Genomic DNA, 22545 nt, shown 5'->3' with positions numbered 1-22545 from the left:
GGCCAGGAATGCTAGAGATTTTTGCACACTGATTTTGTATCCTGAGACTTTGCTTAAGTTGCTTATCAGCTTAAGAAGCTTTTGGGCTGAGACAATGAGGTTTTCTAGATATAGGATCATGTCATCTGCAATGCAAACAAAAATAGTTTGACTTCCTCTCTTCCTATTTACATACCTTTATTTCTTTCTCTTGCCTGATTGCCCTGGATAGAACTTCCAATACTACGTTGACTAGAAGTGGTGAGAGAGAGTAACCTTGTCTTATAAGGGTTTTCGAGCAATCTTGTCTTATGAGGATTTTCAAGAAGAATGCTTCCAGCTTTTGTCCATTCTGTATGATATTAGCTGTGAGTTTGTCATAAATAGCTCCCATTATTTTGGGGTATGTTCCTTCAATAACTAGTTTACTGAGAGATTTTAACATGAAGAGATGTTGAATTTTATTGGTCTTTTCTGCATCTATTGAGATAATCAGGTGTTTTTTGTCTTTAGTTCTGATGAATCACATTTATTGATGTGCGTATGTTGAACCAGCCTTGCATCCCAGGGATGAAGTCTACTTGATCAGCTTTTTGATGAGCTGCTGAACTCGGTTTGCCAATATTATTTTGAGTATTTTTATATTGATGTTCATCAAGGATATTGGCCTGAAGTTTTCTTTCTTTGATTTAACTCTGCCAGGTTTCGGTATCAGGATGATGCTGGACTCACACAATAAGTTAGGGAGGGGTCCCCTTTTTCAATTTTTTGGAAGTTTCAGTAGGAATGATACCAGCTCTTCTTTCTACTTCTGGTAGAATTCAGCTATAAATCCATCTGGTCCTGGGCTTTCTTCCGTTGATAGGCTATTTACTACAGCCTCAATTTCAGAACTCAGTATTAGTCTATTCAGGGAGTCAAGGTTTTCCTGGTTCAGTCCTGGGAGGGTGTATGTGTCCAGGAATTTATCCATTTTTTTCTAGATTTTCTAGTTTATGTGTATAGAGGTGTTTATAGTATTCTCTGATGGTTATCTGTATTTCTGTGGGGTCAGTGGTAATATCCCCCTTATCATTTCTTTTTTTTTTTTTGAGATGGAGTCTTGCTCTGTCGCCTGCCCAGGTTAGAGTGCAGTGGCGTGACCTTGGCTAACTGCATCCTCCACCTCCTGGACTCAAGTGATTGTCCTGACTCAGCCTCCTGAGTAGCTGGGATTACAGGCATGCACCACCACACCCAGCTAATTTTTGTATTTTTAGCAGAGAGGGGTTTTACCATGTTGGCCAGGATGGTCTTGAACTTCTGACATCAAGTGATCTACCCACCTCAGCCTCCCAAAGTGCTGGGATTACAGGCGTGAGCCACTGTGCCTACCCCTTATCATTTCTGATCGTGTTTATTTGAATCTTCTCTCCTTCTATTAGTCTAGCTGGTGGTCTACCTATTTTATTAATTGTTTCAAAAAACCAGCTCCTGGACTTGTTAATTTTTTGAAGGGTTTTTCATGTCTCTATCTCCTTCAGTTCAGCTCCGATCTTGGTTATTTCTTGTCTTCTGCTAGCTTTGGTGTTTGTTTGCTCTTCGTTCTGTAGTTATTTTAGTTGTGATGATAGGTTGTTAACCTGAGATCTTTCTTTTTGATGTGGGCATTTATTGCTATAAATTTCCTCTTAACACTGCGTTAGTTGTGTCCCAGAGATACTGGAACATCGTATCTCTGTTCTCATTAGTTTCAAAGAACTTCTTGATTTCTGCCTTAATTTCATTATTTACCCAAAAATCATTCAGGAGCAGATTGTTTAATTTCCATGTGGTTGCATAATTTTAATTCAATTTCTTAATCTTGAGTTCTATTGGACTGCACTGTGGTCCAACAGACTGTTTGTTATGATTTCAGTTCTTTTGCATTTGCTGAGGAGTGTTTTACTTCCGATTATGTGATCAATCTTAAAATAAGTGCCATGTGGCAATAATAACAATGTATATTCTGTTGTTTTGGGGTGGAGAGTTCTGTAGATATCTATCAGGTCCACTTGATCCAGAGCTGAGTTCAGGTCCTGAATATCTTTGTTAATTTTCTGTCTCCATGATCTGATATTGTCAGTGGGGTGTTAAAGTCTCTCGCTATTATTGAGTGGGAATCTAGGTCTCTAAGAGGTTGCTTTATAAATCTGGGTGCTCCTGTATTGGGTGCATATATATTTAGGACAGTTAACTCTCCTTGTTGAACTGAACACTTTACCATTATGTAATGCCCTTCTTTGTCTTTTTTTGATCTTTGGTGGCTTAAGGTCTGTTTTGTCAGAAACTAAGATTACAATCCTGCTTTTTTCTGTTTTCCATTTGCTTGGTAAATTTTCCTCCATCCCTTTAAAATTTACTGTTTTCATTCAGTATTATAAAACTGTACTTGTAAATAACATAAAGTGTCCCACTAAGAGCCATTAGGGGTAGAGTATCACATGTCAACAAGAGTACATGATCTTTTTTTTTTTTGAGACGGAGTCTTGCTCTGTCGCCCAGGCTGGAGTACAGTGGCAGGATCTCAGCTCACTGTAAGCTCCGCCTCCCAGGTTCACGCCATTCTCCTGCCTCAGCCTCCTGAGTAGCTGGGACTACAAGCGTCCACCACCAGGCCCAGCTAATTTTTCTGTATTTTTTGTAGAGATGGGGTTTCACTGTGTCAGCCAGGATGATCTTGATCTCCTGACCTCCTGATCTACCCACCTCAGCCTCCCAAAGTGTTGGGATTACGGGCGTGAGCCACCATGCCCAGTTGAGTACCTGATCTTGTAGGACCCATCCAGGGCCAGAATTTTATTTCTATGGCAATGTAATGTAATTGTAAATAGATATGGCCCTTGAGTCAATACCTTGTTACTAGCATGGACTGGATTGACCTGGAAAGTACCAGAGAGGGGGATCAGCAGATAGACTGGGAAGAAAGATTCCAAAAGTGGCTAGAATCTAGAGAACATGGAAAAGGAAGTAGGGAGAAAACAATACCATTACTCAGAGAAGTTGTTCTTCCCTTTTCATTACCAGTAATCCCAAAGAAAATGAATTATAAAAAAGCCCAGGGAGCCTAGTATAAAGCTAAAAGTGCAGAGCAAGCAAGAGAGTCAGGAACACCATATTGGAAAAGGTGCCGGAAAAGCCATGGGGATGACAGGCACAGGGGCCTTCAAGTCTTCACTCACCTTCAACAAAAGAGAAGGATAAGCACACATAGTGACTGACATGCTAAAGGTCTGGGAATCCCTGTTTCCTGATAACAGGATGAACAACATTTGTGAGACATTATTTCCTTTTATTTAGGTTTCTGTCCCAATAATTTTGTGCTGAAAGTGCCAGCAAGGCTGATGCTTCTTGCTAGCTGGAAGAGGCAGCATGGGGCAGAGTATATTCTATAAAATAAGTTCTTTGTAATGTTAGAAAAATGTTCTGAAACCCACGCTGCCTAGGTCTGTTTGTGTAAAAGAGAAACAAGGCAAGTAGGTAGGAAAGACTCCAGGATTTTAAAAAATGGGAAGAGAAAGAAGTGAAAAGGAAAAGCCTGAAAAAGAGCTGGGCAGGCTCCAGTTATATGTGAATAAAGAACAGATGTAATCATTATTATTTCAAAATTTTCTATAATATATCAAAATCTTCAGTTTCTGTTAACCCACCTAATAACCATGTATTTAATAGCCAACAAAAATCCCTTTTTAAAAAACCTCACAATCTTCAAAAAGCTAAACACAGAATTACCCTATGACCCAGCAATTCTACTCCTATATGACTTAGGTATAAAAAGAATTGAAAACAGTGACTCAAACGGATACTTGTATACCAATGTTCATTTCAGCATTATTCACTATTCAATAGCCAAAGGCAGAAATAATTCAAGTGTTCATCAACATGGATGGATAAACAAAATGTATGGCTGGGCATGGTGGCTCACATCTGTAATCCCAGCACTTTGGGGGACCAGGGCGGGCAGACCGCTTGATCTCAAGAGTTTGAGACCAACCTGGGCAACATGGTGAAACCCCATCTCTACAAAAAATACAAAAGTTAGCTGGGTGTGGTGGCGCCACCTGTAGTCCCAGCTACTCCAGGAGGCTGAGGTGAGAGGATGGTTTGAGCCTAGGAGGCAGAGGCTGCAGTGAGCTGAGATCACACCACTGCACTCCAGCCTGGGGAACAGAGCCAGACCCACTGAGTCTTTGTCTCAAAAGCAAAAAACAAACAAACAAAAATACCAGAATTCAGTATATACAATATAATGGAATATTATTCAGCCACAGAATAGGATGTTCTGATACACGCTACAACATACGTGTACCTTGAAAACATTGTGCTAAGTGAAAAAAGCCAGACACAAAAGAACATTGCATGATTCCACTTATATGAAATCTCTAGAATAGGAAAATTTATAGAAAGGAAGTAGATTTGTGGTTATCAGGAGTTGGGGGAGAAATGAGGAGTGGCTGGTTACTGGTTATAGAGCTTCTGTTTGGGATGGTGAAAAGGTTTGGGAAATAGTGGTAGTGGTTGCACAACACAGCAAATGCAATGAATGACACTGAATTGTACACTTAAAAATTGTTAAAATGGCAAAATTTTTTACCACAATAAAAAACAAATTTAACCCACAAAAGTTTCTGCGTGTTATAGAGACTCCAGGGCAGGGGACAGTTTGATAAACAATACCTACTGCATTCAAGGAGGGAAAGTCAGGTGGCAGGAAAAGAGAACAGGTAGGCCCTTGTCCTCTGACAGTCTCTTAAAAGAACTTTCAGAATCCAGGAGTGACTCAAGGAACTAATTTGACACTAATGACTCATTAAACTGCATTTCCAGTTCACAAACCTCTATCATGAACTTCAGTCTGTATTTCTAACGAAATTTGACCATCTCAGATTTACCATATCTAAAAGAAATTCTTTGGTAATAAAAACAGTAGAAATTATTTACAATAAATAAAAATGGCAGAAATCTATTTCCATTAGAAATTAAACAGATTAAGTCACTAGCTAGTGTTAAAAAAGGTGGTGGTGAGGGGACCTGAAAGGGGTTATGATCACAGATACAGAGGAAACTAAACAACTGAAAATACTTTGCACAGCTCTATTCCAATACATTACAATATGTGCTTAAAATGTATTATTTTCCTGGAAAATATAATTATCAAAATGAATACATGCAAAGAAAATTTAAAGAAATTAATAATCACTAGAGATTGAGAAAGTTACCAACTATAGAACGCTCTAGCCCATGTTTCAAGTATGAGTTCTTTAATTGCTTCAATCATTGAGAATACGTGATCACTCTCAATGCTATTGTAACTATTTCAAGGCAACAAGAAAAGCTCCCCAATTCTTCCTACAAAGTTATAAAGACAATAAGAAGAAACTGCAGACCAATGTCACTTTTTACTGTAAATCCAAAAATCATGAATAAATTATTAGCAAACACAACTGAGTTACATGTTAATGCATGCTACATACCATGACTAAATGAGGGTCATGGTCAGATGTGGAATGCAAGTATTATTCAATATTATATGTCATCATGTTAACAAGCCAAAGGGAAAAACAGCATCTTGAAAGAGGCTCAAAAGGCACTTGAAGAGAATTCAACATCTATTCCCAACAGAAACTTTTAATATAAAAGAGGACATTTGGTTAACTTGGTCTCAAGCCAATAACCAGCATTGTGCTTGAGGGTTTAATATTGGAAGCATTCTCACTAAAATCCGGAACAAGGCAATCACCACTATTATGCAACACAGTTCTTAAAGTAATGGCCAATGAAATAAGGTAATAAATAAAAGGTACAAAATTAGAAAGGAAAAGACAAAATTACTTTACACCTAGAAAATCAAAACAACCAACTGCAAAATTATTAGAAATAATCAGAACATTCAAGCAAATGAATGTTTGACTTTTGCAGGAGGAATGTTGACTTTTGCAAAAGTCATTCTGTTTGACTTTTACATGAGGTTCACAAAAACAATCATGCTTATAAAATTACTTAAAGGTTTCATTAATTTTCCCAAGAATTTCTCTTAATCCACTGTTAACTCAAATAAGTTAAAAAATCTTTACTCAAGATTTTTATTTTACTAATACCTTGTGTGATACATTGGCATTTTTAATGGGAAATAAAATTGTGACTGACTGAATAAAAGTAATTTTTAGAAAAAATATCCAGCTGAAAACAGCAGTCCTGACTATATTTGTATTGAACAATAAGCAATAATTATTTTCTGCTTTAGAGTAACTTCGGGAACAAAGATGGAATGAGCAATGCTAGCTCTTGAAATCCACACCAAACTGCAGAACATGGCAATTTTTCTCTTTCAGTAATGCATGGAGTATTTTTTCACACAATGTTTTATTTTAAAGATTTTTAAATTTACTAAAAAGCTGAAAGACTGATATTATGAATACCTATTGATTCACCAATTAACATATTGCTACATTTGCACCCATTCTCTCTTGATTTGTATATGCATGTGTGTTTGCACACACACACAACCACAGTTTTGTTTATTCTTTTTTCTGAACCATTCAAAATAAATTAAAGACGTCAGGATACTTCACCCCAACCATGTTAGCCAGTGTCTCCTAAAAATAAGGACATTCTCCTATATCTCTGCAATATCATTATCGCACCTAAGAAAATTAATGGTAATTCCAAAATGTCACCTAATATCCACTCTAAATTTAAATCTCCCCAATTGTTGCTACCATATTTTTTCCCCAACTCAAGTTCTAACCAAGCTTCACACAATATTTTTAGTTATGTCTCTCTTGCTTTTTCTTCCACTAAAACAGCTCCCCCTTGCTTTTCATGGCATTGGATTTAATCTTATTACTTCTCCCTTGGTGTCATTTAACTTATTCCAATATCCCCTGTATTTCCAGTAGACTGGAGGTTAGGGCTAGAGGCTTGATTCAGTTGAAATATTTTTAGCATGAATGCTTCACAGATAATGATATACAATAATGCATCCCATCAGAAGGTACAAAATGTCAGACTATCCCAATTAATGATGCTAAGCTTCATCAGTTGGTTAGACTGGTGACTACCAAATATGTCTACTATAAAGGACATTCTGCCCACTGTAATTAATTAGTAAGTCAAGTGTGGCATGACACTTTGAGTCCACGTGAATATTCTGGTCCCCAAAACCTTTATCTCAATGGTTTTAGTATCCAGTGATGATTCTTGATTTAATTATTAAACTCAGGGTTAGAGAACCATGAAAGTTTAACCTACTGTATTGTGTATATTGCTATTTATTAGGGGAGAAAGAACATAATAGGAGGACAAGACTAGGGCTGATTCTACAGCAGCAATGCTGAGTATGTAGCAAAATCCTTGAATCTCTAAAGAGCTCTTTCAAAATACCAATGCTTAGCCCCATTTCAGATCAATTAGAATTATCTTAAAGTATACTTACCAACTGCATAACTCTTCTGCATCTTAGGAACAAAAACTACTGGAATTCCTGAGATCGATACTATTTATATTCCTAAAATAGACATTATACTAGATATGTTCTAAGGATCAATTAATTAATGTAATGAGAATTAATTACAAAGTGCTTAGAAACGGCCTAGCACATTGTAAATGCTCACTAAATACTGATGATAAATATGTGTACAAATAGTTACCCACATATATGGATATGCATGTATACAAAAATACAACTAGGTATATTCTACCATACACATATGTGTATAACGACACAACTTCAAAATATATCAAGCTACAATTGACAAGACTGTAGGAAATACAAATAAATCAAAATATAAGAAATAACAAATAAATCAAAATTTACAGACACATATTTTTAAATGGAAGGTATATCTGTGCTTTTGTTTTTTTGTTTTTTTGTTTTTTTTTTTTTGAGACGGAGTCTCATTCTTGTCACCCAGGCTGGTGTGCAATGGTGCAATCTCAGCTCACTGCAACCTCCACCTCCCAGGTTCAAGCAACTTTCCTGCCTCAGCCTCCCGAGTAGCTGGGATTACAGGTACCTGCCATCAAGCCCGGCTAATTTTTGTATTTTTAGTAGAGATGGGGTTTCACCATGTTGTCCAGGCTAGTCTCGAACTCCTGACCTCAAGTGATCTGCCCACCTCAGCCTCCCAATGTGCTGGCATTACAGGCTTGAACCACCACACGTGGCCCCAGACATAAATTTTTAAAGATCCCTCTCAGAAACTGACAGATAAAATACACACAATAATAAATCGTTTATTATGAAGGGAAGAACAATATAATTATAAATCAAGTTTGTGGATACACACACACACACACACACACACATCTTTCTTTCAAAGCATACATGTAATATTTAGAAATATAGGCAATATAATAGACTATAATGGAAGTATCCATAAACTATAAAGAATTAAACATACAGACATCCTATACTGACAATAAAATTAAACATTAACAAAAAATAGCAAAATATATAAATTAAACAGCCTTAATAACCTAGTTATAGAAGAAATCATAAAGAAAATAAAATATTTAAAACTGAATAATAAAAACACTGGACATAAAAATCTGTAGAATACAGCTAAAGAAGTATTTAGAGGTACATATGTAGCTTTAAAAACATTTCAAAGAAAACAAGAAAGGTTAAAATTAATAAGCTAAGTATTCAACTCAAGAAGTTGGGGAAAGGGCAAAAAAGCAACATCCTTGGAAAATAAGAAATTAAATTAAAAAGTTAAGAGCAAATATCAAAGATACACAAAACATCATTATCAACAATAGAGAAAAAAAAGGCCAGGAGCGGTGGCTCACGCCTGTAATCCCAGCACTTTGGAAGGCCGAGGTGGGCAGATCACTTCAGGTCAGGAGTTCAAGACCAGCCTGGCCAACATGGTGAAACCTGGTTCTACCACAAAAAACAAAAAAAAACACAAATTAGTGGGACATGGTGGCAGGCACCTGTAATCCCAGCTAGTCAGGAGGCTGAGACAGGGCTCAGGAGGCAGGAGTTGCAGTGAGCCGAGATCATGACACTGCACTCCAGCCTGGGCAACAGAGCAAGACTCTGTCTCAAAAAATAAAAAATAAAAATTAGAGAAAAGAGAAAAATAACACAACCAAAACTGTTCTTTGAAAAGATTAATAAGATAGACCCTTGATGAGCAAGAGTTATCAAAGAAAAAAGAAGATTCAAATAATTAAAATATAGAATGAAAAGGAATACAAAAAAGTACAGACACGAAGGAGGTTTTTGAAATGATAACAAAATACAATGAGAATTAGGAATATCTACATACTAATAAATTTGAATGGATAAAGTCCCATTAAATTATGCCAAAATTGGCACAAGAACTGATACAGAATCTGAACAGACCAATTAGTATAAAAGGGATTAAAACAGCAAAGATCTTGCCTCCTGAAAAACAGCAGGTACAGACAATTTTACAATGAATTCTACCAAATTTCAAAGGTTCATTCCTGTTTTACATAAGCTGTTCTAGAAAAATAGTAAATTCTCAGAAACTGACCAACACATTTCATTAATGTATTATAATCTTGATTCTAAAAACTGAATAACAAAAAAATCAAAGATCCATTTTAACATGATACAAAAAATACTACACTTGGCCAGGCACACTGGCTCATGCCTATAATCCCAGCACTTTGGGAGGCTGAGGTGTGCAGAGCACTTGAGGCCAGGCGTTCAAGACCAGCCTGGACAACATGGCAAAACCCCATCTGTACTAAAAATGCAAAAATTATCTGAGTGTGATGGTGTACATCTGTAATCCCAGCTATTTGGGAGGCTGAGGCAGGAGAACCTCTTGATCCCAGGAGGCAGAGGATACAGTAAGCCAGGATGGCATGACTACACTCCAGCCTGGGCAACAGAGCTAGACTCTGTCCCAAAAAAACCACACACACACACAAAATACTACACTAATATTACCTAAATGAATCCAATCATGTATTTTTGAAATAATAACACATCAGGATTAAGTAGAATTTATATTATGAACAAAAGGATGGTTCAACTTCAGAAATAGACTTAGAAGAGAGAAAACCAGGTGATAATCTCAATCAATGAAGAATGCGCATCATGAAGTTTAGCAAAAGGCAAAACTCTAGACTTAATAAAATATTACAAGGGAGAATATCTTTGTGACCTAATGACAGGGAAAAACTTAAAAACCCATAAAGTGTATGTTAACTTTTACTGCGTTAAAATTAAAAATGTTTGTTCTATGGAAGATACCACACAAAGTTAATAGGCAAATGACTACATGACAAAATGAGAGAAGATGTTTGTAAAACTGACATTAGAAAAGGGATTATTAGATAGAAGATAAGAAATTCCTGTAAATCAACAAGAGAATAGTCACCCTGATGGAAAAATGGGCAAATGATATAAAAAAGCAATTTATAGAACTTAATCTATATTACAAAAATTAGAAAGCTGGGCCGGGTGTGGTGGCTCACACCTGTAATCCCAGCACTTTGGGAGGCCAAGGCAGTTGGATCACCTGAGGACAGGAGTTCCAGACCAGCTTGGCCAACATGGTGAAACCCCATCTCCACTAAAAATACAAAAATTATCTGGGCATGGTGGCGTGTGCCTATAGTCCCAGCTACGCAGGAAGCTGAGGCAGGATAATTATTTGAACCCAGGAGGTAGAAGTTAAAGTGAGCCGAGATGGTGTCACCGCATTCCAGCCTGGGTGACAGAGTAGACTCTGTCTAAAAAAAAAAAAAAAATTTAGAAAGCTCGATACTCCTAACTGTTGGCAGAGATGAGAAGATAAAAAGAGCCTCATACATTGCAAGTAGGAATGTACACTACAATCATTCTGGCTTAGATGGAAGCTTCCGTTAATAAAGAAAGAACTGTTCCTCTGCCTTGCTTTGCCCTCTTGTGTATATTTCTTTTGTAAACTTCATAGGGAGGAATGTCTGGTCTAGCACAGGATTTGGGTCTTAGAATACCGTGGGTCCTGACCATCTATCCTACCTAGTATGACCACATTGTTCACCCAGCCTAAAAGACAGGGAAGCAAAAATTTCCACTGATGACATTTCTAGGCACACCCTAGGCCAGAATATAACCTGTTGCCTTGAAGGGAGGAATGACTCAGTAATGGTGGACTCATCACCTGCTAAATTAAAGAGCCATTCGGCCCTGAATAACCAGCTGTGATACCCAGGTAGCACACCATGGGCCTTGGCTGAGACTCCGAGACATGCCGGCTTAAGATTAGATACAGCATATTCTCAGCTGTGGTGGCTATTGTGAGAGACTCCATCTGCTTGGCCTCAGGGGAGTAGAGTACCAGGTGGGCTCTTGGGGTCCCTGATTCTAGGCCTTGGCTCTTACACGGCATCACTTCTGGACCTGCCCTGGGCCAGAGGGGAGCCCACCACTTTGAAGGGTAAGTCCCAGGCCTACCAACATTCTTCACCACAAGTTGACTGAGGAGTCCTTGGGCCTTAAGTGAACATTGGTGGAAGCCTAGCAGTACTCCCCATGGGTGTGTAGTGGTGGCAGCCACAGGGTGAGGCTCCTGTGCCTGTGGAAAGGGGAGGGAAGGGTGAGAAGGACTGCATCCTGTGGTGTGAAAGCCAGTTCAGCAGCAATACAGGTTGTTGGGTTGTGGTTAGAGTGGGCCTTGTGTGAGACCCAGTGCTGTGATGGCTTCAGGTCTGATCCAACACAGTCCCAGTGATAATGGCCACAGCGGTACTTGGGTCAGCCCACTCCCAGCTCCAGGTGGCTTAGCACAGACAGAGAAACTTGGTTTGTTTGGGAGGAAGTAAGAGAAGAGAACAAGAGTCTCTGCCTGGTAATCCAGAGAATTCTTCCAGATCTTATCCAAGACCACCAAGGAGGAACCTCTACAAGTCTGCAAAAAACACAGTGTTACTGGGCTTGGGGTAACCCCTAACGCACATACAGCTTAGATTAGAACACCCAAATCCTTTTGAATACCTGGAAAGCCTTCCCAAGAAGGACAGATACAAATAGGCCTAAACCATGAACACTACAATAAATACCTAACTCTTCAATGTCCAGACACTGATGAACATCTACAAGCATCAACACCATCTGGGAAAACATGACCTCACCAAACAAACTAAGTAAGGCACCAAGGACCAATCCTCAAGAAACAGAAATATGTAACCTTTCAGACAGAAAATTCAAAACAGTTGTTTTGAGGAAACTCAAAGAAATTCAAGATAATAGAAAAGAAATTCAGAATTATATCAGATAAATTAACAAAGAGATTGAAATGATTAAAAAGAATCAAACAGAAAATCTGCAGCTGAAAAATGAAACTGACATACTGAAGAACACATCAGAGTCTTTTAATAGCAAAACTGATCAAGGAGAACAAGGAATTAGTGAGGTTAAAGACAGGTTATTTGAAAATACACATAGGAGACAAGAGAAGAAAGAATAAAAGAATGACACGTGCCTACAAGATCTAGAAAACAGCCTCAAAAGGGCAAACCTACGAGCTATTGGCTTTAAAGAGGAGGTAGAGAAAGACATACAGATAGCAAATTTAATCCAAGAAATAATAACAGACAATTCCCCAAACCTAGAGAAAGATACTAATATTCAAGTACAAGAAGGTTATAGAACACCAAGCAGATTTAACTAAAAGAAAACTACCCCAAGCATTTAATAATCAAACTCCTAAAGGTCAAGGATAAAGAAAGGACCCGAAAAAAAGAAGGGAAGAATGGGAAGGGGAGGGGAGAGGAGGGCAGGGGAGGAGAGGGCAGGGGAGAGGAGGGCAGAGGAAGGCAGGAGAGGGCAGGAGAAGGGCAGGGCAGGGGGAGGGAAGGGAAGGGGAAGAGAAAGGAAAGAGGGGGGCGGGGAGAGAGAGAGAGAGAGAGAGAAACCCCAAGAAAGAAGCTCCAACATATGTGGCAGCAGACTTTCCAGTGGAAACCTTACAGTGGCATAATATGTTTAAAGTGCTGGAGGAAAAAAAAAAAAAAAACTTTTACCATAGAATAGTATATCCAGTGAAAATATCCTTCAAACATCAAGGAGAAATAAAGACTCTCCCAGACAAACAAAAGCTGAAGGACTTCATCAACACCAGACTTGTCCTACAGGAAACGCTAAAGGGAGTACTTCATTTAGAAAGAAAAGAACATTAATGATCAATGAAAAATCATCTGAAGGTACAAAACTCACTGATAATAAGTACACAGAAAAACACAGAAATATTATAACACTGTAACTTGGTGTGTAAACTACTCTTACCTTAAATAGAAAGATTAAAAGATAAACCAATTAAAAATAATAACTACAACAACTTTTCAAGACACAGACAATATTGTAAGATGTGAATAAAAGCAACAAAAAAAGTGAGGGGATGAAGTTACGGTGTAGAGTTTTTATTAGTTTTCTTTTTGCTTATTTATTTATGAAAACAGTAGTAAGCTGCTATCAGCTTCAAATAATGGGTTATAGGATAGCATTTGTAATACTGATTGTAACCTCAAATCAAAAAACATACAACAAATACACAAAAATTAAAAAGCAAGAATTATGTCATATTACCAGGGAAAAATCACTTTCACTAAAAGGAAGACAGGAATGTAGAAAGAAGAGAAGACCACAAAACCACCAAAAAACAAATAACAAAATGGCAGGAGTAAGTCCTCACTCATCAATGATAACACTGAATGTAACTGAACTGAACTTTCCAATAAAAAGACACAGAGTGGCTGAATGGATGAAAAAAAAAGACACAATGATCTGCTGCCTATAAGGAACACACTTCACCTATAAAGACATACATCAACTGAAAATAAAAGGATGGAAAAAGATATACCAAGCCAATAGAAACCAAAAAAGGGAAGAAATACCTATATTAATATCAGATAAAATATATTTCAAGGCAAAAACTGTAAGAAGAGAAAAAGAAGGTCACTATATAATGATAAAGGGGTCAATTTAGCAAGAAGGTGTAACAATCTTAAATATATGCACCCAACACTGGAGTGCCCAGATGTATAAAGCAAACATTATTAGAGCTAAAGAGAGAGAGAGAAAGAGACCCCAATATAATAACAGCTAGAGCTTTCTTTCTTTCCTTTTTTTTTTTTTTTTTTTTCTGAGAGGGAGTCTCGCTCTGTCACCCAGGCTGGAGTGCAGTGGCGCAATCTTGGCTTCCTGCAGCCTCTGCCTCTCAGGTTCAAGCAATCCTCCCACCTCCGCCTCCCCAGTAGCTGGGATTATAGGTGCACACCACGACTGGCTAATTTTTGTATTTTTAGTAGAGATGGGATTTTGCTATGTTGGCCAGGCTGGTCTCAAAGTCCTGTCCTCAAGTGATCCACCTGCCTTGGCCTCCCAAAGTGCTGGGATTACAGGCATGAGCCACTATACCTGGCCAACAGCTGGAGATTTCAACAACCCATTTTCAGCATTTGACAGATCTCCCAGACAGAAAATCAACAAAGAAACAGCTGACTTAATCTGCATTATAGATCAAAATAGCCCTAAAAAATATTTACAGAATACTTCATCCAAAGGCTGCAGAATACACATTATTTTCCTTAGCATATGGATCATTCTCAAGGACAGACCATACGTTAGATCACAAAACAAGTCTTAGAACACTCCAAAAAAAACTGAAATAGTATCAAGTATCTTCTCTGACCACAATGGAACAAAACTAGAAATCAATAACAAGAGGAATTTTGGAAACTATACAAATACATGAAAATTTAAAAACATGCTGAATGACCAGTGGGTTAACAAATTTAAAATTTCTTGAAACAAATGATAATAGAATCACAGCATATCAAAACCTATGGGACACAAGGAAAACTGTGCTTACATCAATTAAAAAAAAAAAAGAAAAAGAAAGAAGAAAAAATTCAAATAAACCACCTAATGATGCATCTTAAGCAACTAGAAAAGCAGTAGCAAACCAAACTTAAAATTAGTAGAAGAAATAATAAAGGTCAGAGCAGAAATAAATGAAATTGAAATGAAGAAAACAATCCAACAGATCAATGAAACAAAAAGATAAGTTTTCTGAAAAGTTACACAAAATTGACAAATCTTTAGCCAGACTAAGAAAAGACCCAAATAAATAAAATCAGAGATGAAAAAGGAGACACTACAACTGATACTGCAGAAACTCAAAAGATCATTAGTGGATACTATGAGAAACTACATACCAACAAATTGGAAAATGCAGAAAATTGATAAATTCCTAGACACATACAATCTACTAAGATTGAACCATGAAGAAATGCAAAACCTGAACACACCAATAACAAGTAACAAGATTGAAGCTGTAATAAAAAGTCTTCCTACAAAGAAAATTCAGGACCTGACGGCTTCACTATTGGTATTCTACCAAACGTTTAAAGAAGAATTAATACCAATCCTACTCAAACTATTCTGAAAAACAGAGGAGAAGGGAATACTTCCAAACTCATTCTACAGGGCCAATATTACCGATACCAAAACCAGACAAAGACACATATTTAAAAAAAAAAAAAAACTACAGGCCAATACCACTGATGAATATTAACGCAAAAATCCTCAACAAAATACTAGCAAATAAAATTCAACAACACATTAAAAGGATCATTCATCATGACCAACTGAGATTTATTCCAGGGATGCAAACATGGTCCAACATATGCAAATCAATCAATGTGATACATCATATCAACCAAATGAAGAAAGAAAACTATATGATCATTTCAATTGATGCTGAAAAAGCACTTGATAAAATTCAACATCCATTCATGATAAAAACCCTTGAAAAACTGGGTACAGAAGGAATATATCTCAGCCTAATAAAAGCTGTATATGACAGATGCACAGCTAATATCAAACTGAATGGGGAAAATCTAAAAGCCTTTCTTCTAAGGTCTGGAACACAACAAGAATACCCACTGTCACTACTGTTATTCAACCTAGTACTGGAAGTCCTAGCTAGAGCAATCAGACAAGAGAAAGAAATAAAGGACACCCAAATTGGAAAAGGAAGAAGTCAAATAATTCTTGCTCGCAGATGATATGATCTTATATTTGGAAAAGCCTAAAGACTTCACCAAAAAACTATTAGAACTGAAAATTCAGTAAATTTGTAGGATATAAAATCAACATACAAAAATCACAGCATTTCTATATGCTAACAGTGAACAATCTGAAAAAGAAAGCAAGAAAGTAATCCCATTTACAGTAGTTACAAATAAAATTAAATATCTCAGAATTAACCAAAGAAGTAAAATATCTATACAATGCAAACTATATAATATTGATGAATTACATTAAAGAGGACACAAAAATGTTTAAAGATATTTCACGATCATGGATGGGAAGAATCAATATTGTTAAAATGTCAATATCAAAGCAATCTACAGATTCGATGCAGTCCCTAACAAAATACCAATGACATTCTTCATAGAAAAAAAAAAATCCCAAAATTTATACAGAACCATAAAGATCCAAAATAGACAAAGCTATCTCGAGAAAAAGGAACAAAACTGGAGCAATCACATTACCAGACTTCAAATTATACTACAGAGCTATAGTAACCAAAATGGCATGGTACTGGCATAAAAACAGATACACAGACCAGTGGAACAGAGTACAGAACCCAGAATACATACATCCATACATACATCCATACATACATCCATACATCCACAGTGAACTCATTTTCAACAAAGGTGCCAATAACATGCACTGAGGAAAGGACAGTCTCTTCAATAAACGGTGCTGAGAAAACTGGATATCCATATGCAGAAGAATGAAACTAGACTCCTATCTCTCCTCACATAAAAAATCAAATCAAAATGGATTAAAGACTTAAATCTAAGACCTCAAGCTATTAAACTGCAAAAAGAAAACATTGGAGAAACTCTGCAGGACATTGGACTGGGCAAAGACTTCTTGAGTGAAGAAGACAGACAAATGGCAAAGAGGCTTACAGAAAAGTGCTCAACATCATTGATCATCAGAGAAATGCAAGTCAAAACTGCAATGAGGTATCATCTCACCCTGGTTAAAATGGCTTTTATCTAAAAGATGGGCAATAACGAATGTTGGTGAGGATGTAGAGAAAAGGGAACCCTCATACACTGTTGGTGAGAATGTAGCCGGGCGCGGTGGCTAAAGCCTGTAATCCCAGCACTTTGGGAGGCCAAGGCGGGCGGATCACGAGGTCAGAAGATCAAGACCATCCTAGCTAACACCGTGAAACCCCGCCTCTACTAAAAAAAATTCAGAAAACTAGCCTGGCGTGGTGGCGGGCACCTGTAGTCCCAGCTACTCGGGAGGCTGAGGCGGGAAAATGGCGTGAACCCGGGAGGCAGAGCTTGCAGTGAGCCGAGACCGTGCCACTGCACTCCAGCCTGGGCGACAGAGCGAGAAAAAAAAAAAAAGAGAGAGAGAGAGAATGTAAATTCGTATAACCAGTATGGAGAACAGTTTGGAAGTTCCTCAAAAAAACTAAAAATAGCTACCATACCAGCAATCCCACTCCTATGCATACATCCAAAAGAAAGGAAAACAGTATATCAAAGAGATATCTGCACTCCCATGTTTTTCACAGCACTAATCATAATAGCCAAGATTTGGAAACAACCTACATGTCCATCAACAGACAACTGGATAAAGAAAATGTGGCAGATATACACAATGGAGTGCTATTCAGCCATTTAAAAAATAAATAAAAGAATGTGATCCTGTCATTTGCAAGAACATGAATGGAACTGGAGGTCATTATGTTAAGTGAAGTAGTCAGGCATAGAAAGACAAACTTCATATGTTCTCACTTATCTGTGAGAGCTAAAAAACTAAAACAATTGAACTCATGGAGATAGAGAGTAGAAGGATGATTACCAGGGACTGTGAAGGGTAGTAAGTGGGGAGAAGTGGCAATGGTTAATGGGTAAAAAAAAGATAGTTACAAAGAATGAATAAGACCTACTATTTCCTAGCACAACAGTCAAACATTTTTTAAGTCATTTATGCATTTGATACCAAGAAAATTTTAATTGGTTGTCCCTAAGCTCCATACGGATGGCAGGTTTCTATGCTAACAACAAAGCTACTGCTTGTAAAGTGGTAAAAGTTCAATCTCGAGTGGGGATTGGGGACTGGACCTCTAAAAGGGGCCCAGGTCTTTGGCCCCCTCTCTCTCAGGGGCTGGGGATAATGCAGACCTGTGCCATTATCCTCAAAGAAACTACTGGATGAATGTCTGAGATGCTGAGATGTTTCTCTTAATGCAATGATAGGCACTTGCTACAGACAACAGGAGCAATGTGCTCTCTTACCAGAGAAACTGGTAGTTATCACAAAGATATAAATATTTCCTCAGCAAATAGGTATATGCTATAAATACACATGCAATATGGAGCATTTGCTTTGGGCAAAGAAACATAATACTACAGCAGAAACAACCAAAAAAACACTTTTGAACACAAGCATGAACCAGGATTAATAATCCACTTGCAAGTACAACACAAAGCAAAGAGTCTTTCTAGAAGTCTTAGGAAAAGTTTGATATTCTTAAGGTTATGGTTTGTTTCAATAACAAACTTCAAAACCCTAAATAGTGCAAAAAGTACTAACATCCTAATGGTAACCAGATTTTTTTTATTATCCCAAGTAAGAGAAGCTGGTTGAAATATCCTTAAAAATGCTGTGATTTTTAAAAGAGCAAATTGCAATTTTCCTAAATATCAAGAGGGCAAGAAATGAGAAACAGCCATGTGGTTTCACAAACTCTCTATTTAGAGGCTAGCAGAAAAGAGAAATCTGTACCAGATACTGAGGGAAGGATTAAGGTTGTTCCCTCAGTCAGGGCTACTAAGTAATATAAGTAACAACGGGCTAGGAAGGATGCAAAAAGAATAAGGAAAGAAACATGCATACAGTGGGCTTGTAATGTACTCAGTGATATTTACTTGTAAGAAAGAGGGAGGGGCCAGGTACGACAGCTCTCACCTGTAATCCCAGTGCTTTGGCAGGAGGATCGCTTGAGGCCAGGAGTTCAAGACTAGCCCTGGCAACACAGCAAGACCCTGTCTCTATTAAAAAACAACAACAAAAAAAAATTTCTGGGTGTGGTGGTGCACACTTTAGTCCCAGCTACTCAGGAAGCTGAGGCAGGAAGATCGCCTGATTCCAGGAGGTCAAGGCTGCAGTGAGCTATGGTCACACCACTGTACTCCAGCCTGGGTGAAAAACCTTGTCTCAAAAGGAGTGTGGGGGGAGAATTATAATAGAGGGTGAATCAAGAGGAGGTATAGCATCAGAGTTTCCCAAAACTCTGGGTTGGATGCTAACAGAGTGAACTATTAGCATCCAACCCAGGCATCAATTCTGCTGTCACTTCCATCCATCAGTATTTCCTTGTCCTTGTATTTGTACCAACCACTAATGAGAGATCAATGTGTCTCATCCCTTCACTTGGAGCCCAGAGGAAAAGAGGCTGCTGAGATCTGCCAAGCCTATCACCAGAGCTGGGTTTCCACGAAGTAGTTTTAAGCCAACAATACACTTTAAAGTGTTCCTTTGCCTGACTTTATCCTGTGAATCTCTCTCTTCCTTGCTGATCTTGTTAATGAAGGATTTGGCTACTTAGAGTCCTGGTTATTTGCCACTCTTCTCACTGAAAATAAGTGACTCATAGTACTGATGTGATTATGATAATACACATTTACTTTAAGAAGAATGTCACAGTATTCAACTATTTTAAAAGAAAAAAAAGTAGAAAAATCGCAAGAATGAAATGTCAAGGAATAGCATCCAAAAGGAACTGGCTGTGCTCTTAACATGGAACCCATTAGTTATTTAAACATGTCCCCAAACAAAAGGAACCTGGGTACCCTGAAGTAAGTGACACCTGGCAGGGCCCATAGCAGTACCTGACACAGGAAGTAGTAGCCTCTTCAGTCAAGAAGAATTTCAGAGTTGGAAAGTCATTCTGAATGAGGAGTACTTGGCACCATAAAGACCACATGCTTTCCAAAAATGCTTTCTTTCACAGATCACTACCTCATCAGCAATGGAGAAAAGCAGTCATCCTTCTGCAGTCACGTCCTGAAAACACCTTCTGCTTTCTTTACGCTGTGGGGACATATGCTCAGCAGTCCCTAAACAAGTTGTCTGCTGAACATCCTCCTTTAGTAATCTTCTGGCATTTCTCCTAGCCTTTTGTGGGAACTGTGCCAGAAACTTCTTGATAACAAAGCTCATTATCTAGTCAGCCTGGCCAGATCAGAGTTAGTCGGTTTCCATTAATAATATATATAAAATTCAATTTGGCTAGAAAATATACTCCTTCTATGTAGAATCTCTTCAAAATCTCTACCTTGAAATATTCAAATTGTACATAACACTTTCCTTAAGTCTCCTAGCATGTGGTCAGGTAGGGTCCGTGGTCACAGATCTCATGTTTACAACTGCTTTTTCTCTGTATCCAGAGGACCCATGGCTTAGATTTCAATCAGAGTAAACAAGACTGGATTTTTAAAAGGCTTAGAATCAAAATACTTTCTAAGGTTATCTGTTTATAAAATTTTGAGTGATCCATGCCCACCAGAAATGACAAAAATACCTTTTTTTTTGAGATGGAGTCTTGCTCTGTTGCCCAGGCTGGAGTGCAGTGGTGCGATATTGGCTCACTACAAGCTCCACCTCTTTGGTTCATGCCATTCTCCTGCCTCAGCCTCCTGAGTAGCTGGGACTACAGGCGCCCACCACAACACTCAGCTAATTTTTTTTTTTTTTTTTTTTTTTTTTTTTTTTTTTTGTACTTTTAGTAGAGACAAGGTTTCAACGTGTTAGCCAGGATGGTCTTGATCTCCTGACCTCGTGATCCGCCCACCTCGGGCTCCAAAAGTGCTGGGATTACAGGTGTGAGCCACCGCGCCTGGCCCACGCCCAGCTAATTTTTTGTATTTTTAGTAAAGATGGGGTTTCACCGTGTTAGCCAGGATGGTCTCGATCTCCTGACCTCGTGATCCGGCCGCCTCAGCCTCCCAAAGTGCTGGGACTACAGGCGTGAGCCACTGCCCCTGGCCGACAAAAATACTTTTAAAAGATATTTAAAGTAAAACTGAGAGTAAAATAAAGTGATTTTTCATAAGAATTTTACATACCAGTTTAATTGTGTTCACATCAGCCACAGGATTGGGCCTCTCGCAAGAGATGTCAATGTTACCCAGCAACACAGTTCAAGCCTATTAGGAATGTGGCAACTGCAACTACTGCCCACACAAACCGTTGGTAGCACTTTCATCCCCTCTTTCATAACCAGCAGCTAAACCTGTCAAAGATTCCCCCTTTTCTAAAAGCTGCCACAGGTCAAAAATTAGGACTATATCAATTGCATTGCGCTACCTACTCTGTAGCAGAGAGAGAATTCCAATACTTAATCAGTGTATTTAAAGAAAAAAAAAAGTCAGACAATAGTCTAGTACTCACCTTTTTCAGAAACACAAACTGAGAGTTTCTTAACACCATCAACCAGCACATTTTGTGTGATGCCATGTCCATCTTCTGAGTCGCTACCATCAAACTGAGCCTCTATAATGACATCAGGACTGTCATTATAGCTTTTCAGGGACTGTTGCAGGAGATGGTGTCCACAGAGCTCCTCGGGGATATCTGATTCATATGCAGCTTCTGTTTCTTTGTCATTGTTCTCTGGTTTAACTACCTGAAGAAAATTTAAAAATTCTGCTAAATCACTGGGAGAAGAAAAAAAAGAGCAGATTTTTCTTTTCTAAGGAAGAAACTGCATATACAGAAGCTAATGATATTGGACACTAATCATGTAGTTCGAAAAAGGATATTTACTTTCCAGAAGCACAGACCACCTAAAGCACATAATCAATCCAGCAAAGCCAGGTTGACAATCAGGTCTTCAGATGCCCCAAATTAAGGCCTTATCCACTTCTCATATTTCTGATCTACATTTTCATCACCTCTCCCCAAAGGCCCTGAATACTAGAAGTAGTACCATGCTGCTTCATAAAGGCTCACTATATAGGAACAATTAGTAAGTTAGGGAATGATAAAAGAACTCAACAAAGTATGCCACAGTGTTCCCAAAGGAAACCACAAGAATACAAGATGAAGTGGAAAAAAACAAAATTAAGTGTGAACAAGAGTTTATAAAATGTTCTTATAAAAATATAAAGCTTTACTTGGGAGGCTAAGGTGGGAGGATCACTTGAGCCTGAGAGAGGCACAGGTTGCAGTGAGTCAAGATTATGCCCACTGCCCAGACAACAAAGCAAGACCCTGTCTCCAAAAATAAAGCTTTAATTCCCCATTTTGTGGCCTGAAATCAATATATAAAGCACACACACTGATGGACATTTACACTACAATACTAATGAAGCAAGTAGAGGAAAAAAACCCAGGCCAGGCACAGTGACTTACACCTGTAATCTCAGAACTATGGGAGGCCAAGGCAGGAGGAGTTTAAGACCAGCCTAGGCAACATATTGAGAGCCTGTCTCCACAAAAAATTTAAAAATCAACAAGGCATAGTGGAGGAAGGG

At 38.2% G+C, this 22545-nt stretch overlaps 1 protein-coding gene across 1 annotated transcript in view; it reads right to left on the bottom strand.

Moving 5' to 3' along the window:
• Positions 1-22545, bottom strand: part of LOC105518845 (DIS3-like exonuclease 2) — a 405890-nt gene that overhangs the window by 243541 nt on the left and 139804 nt on the right. The window contains exon 6 of the mRNA XM_011952002.1: positions 21461-21695. Coding sequence (XP_011807392.1) covers positions 21461-21695 — 235 coding nt within the window. The remainder of the gene's footprint in view (positions 1-21460; positions 21696-22545) is intronic.

The sequence above is a fragment of the Colobus angolensis genome, unplaced genomic scaffold (assembly GCF_000951035.1).
Source record: "Colobus angolensis palliatus isolate OR3802 unplaced genomic scaffold, Cang.pa_1.0 Scaffold33, whole genome shotgun sequence".
Taxonomy (NCBI): domain Eukaryota; kingdom Metazoa; phylum Chordata; class Mammalia; order Primates; family Cercopithecidae; genus Colobus; species Colobus angolensis.
Note: the sequence above shows the minus strand (reverse complement) of the source record. Positions and strands in the feature narration are given on the sequence as shown.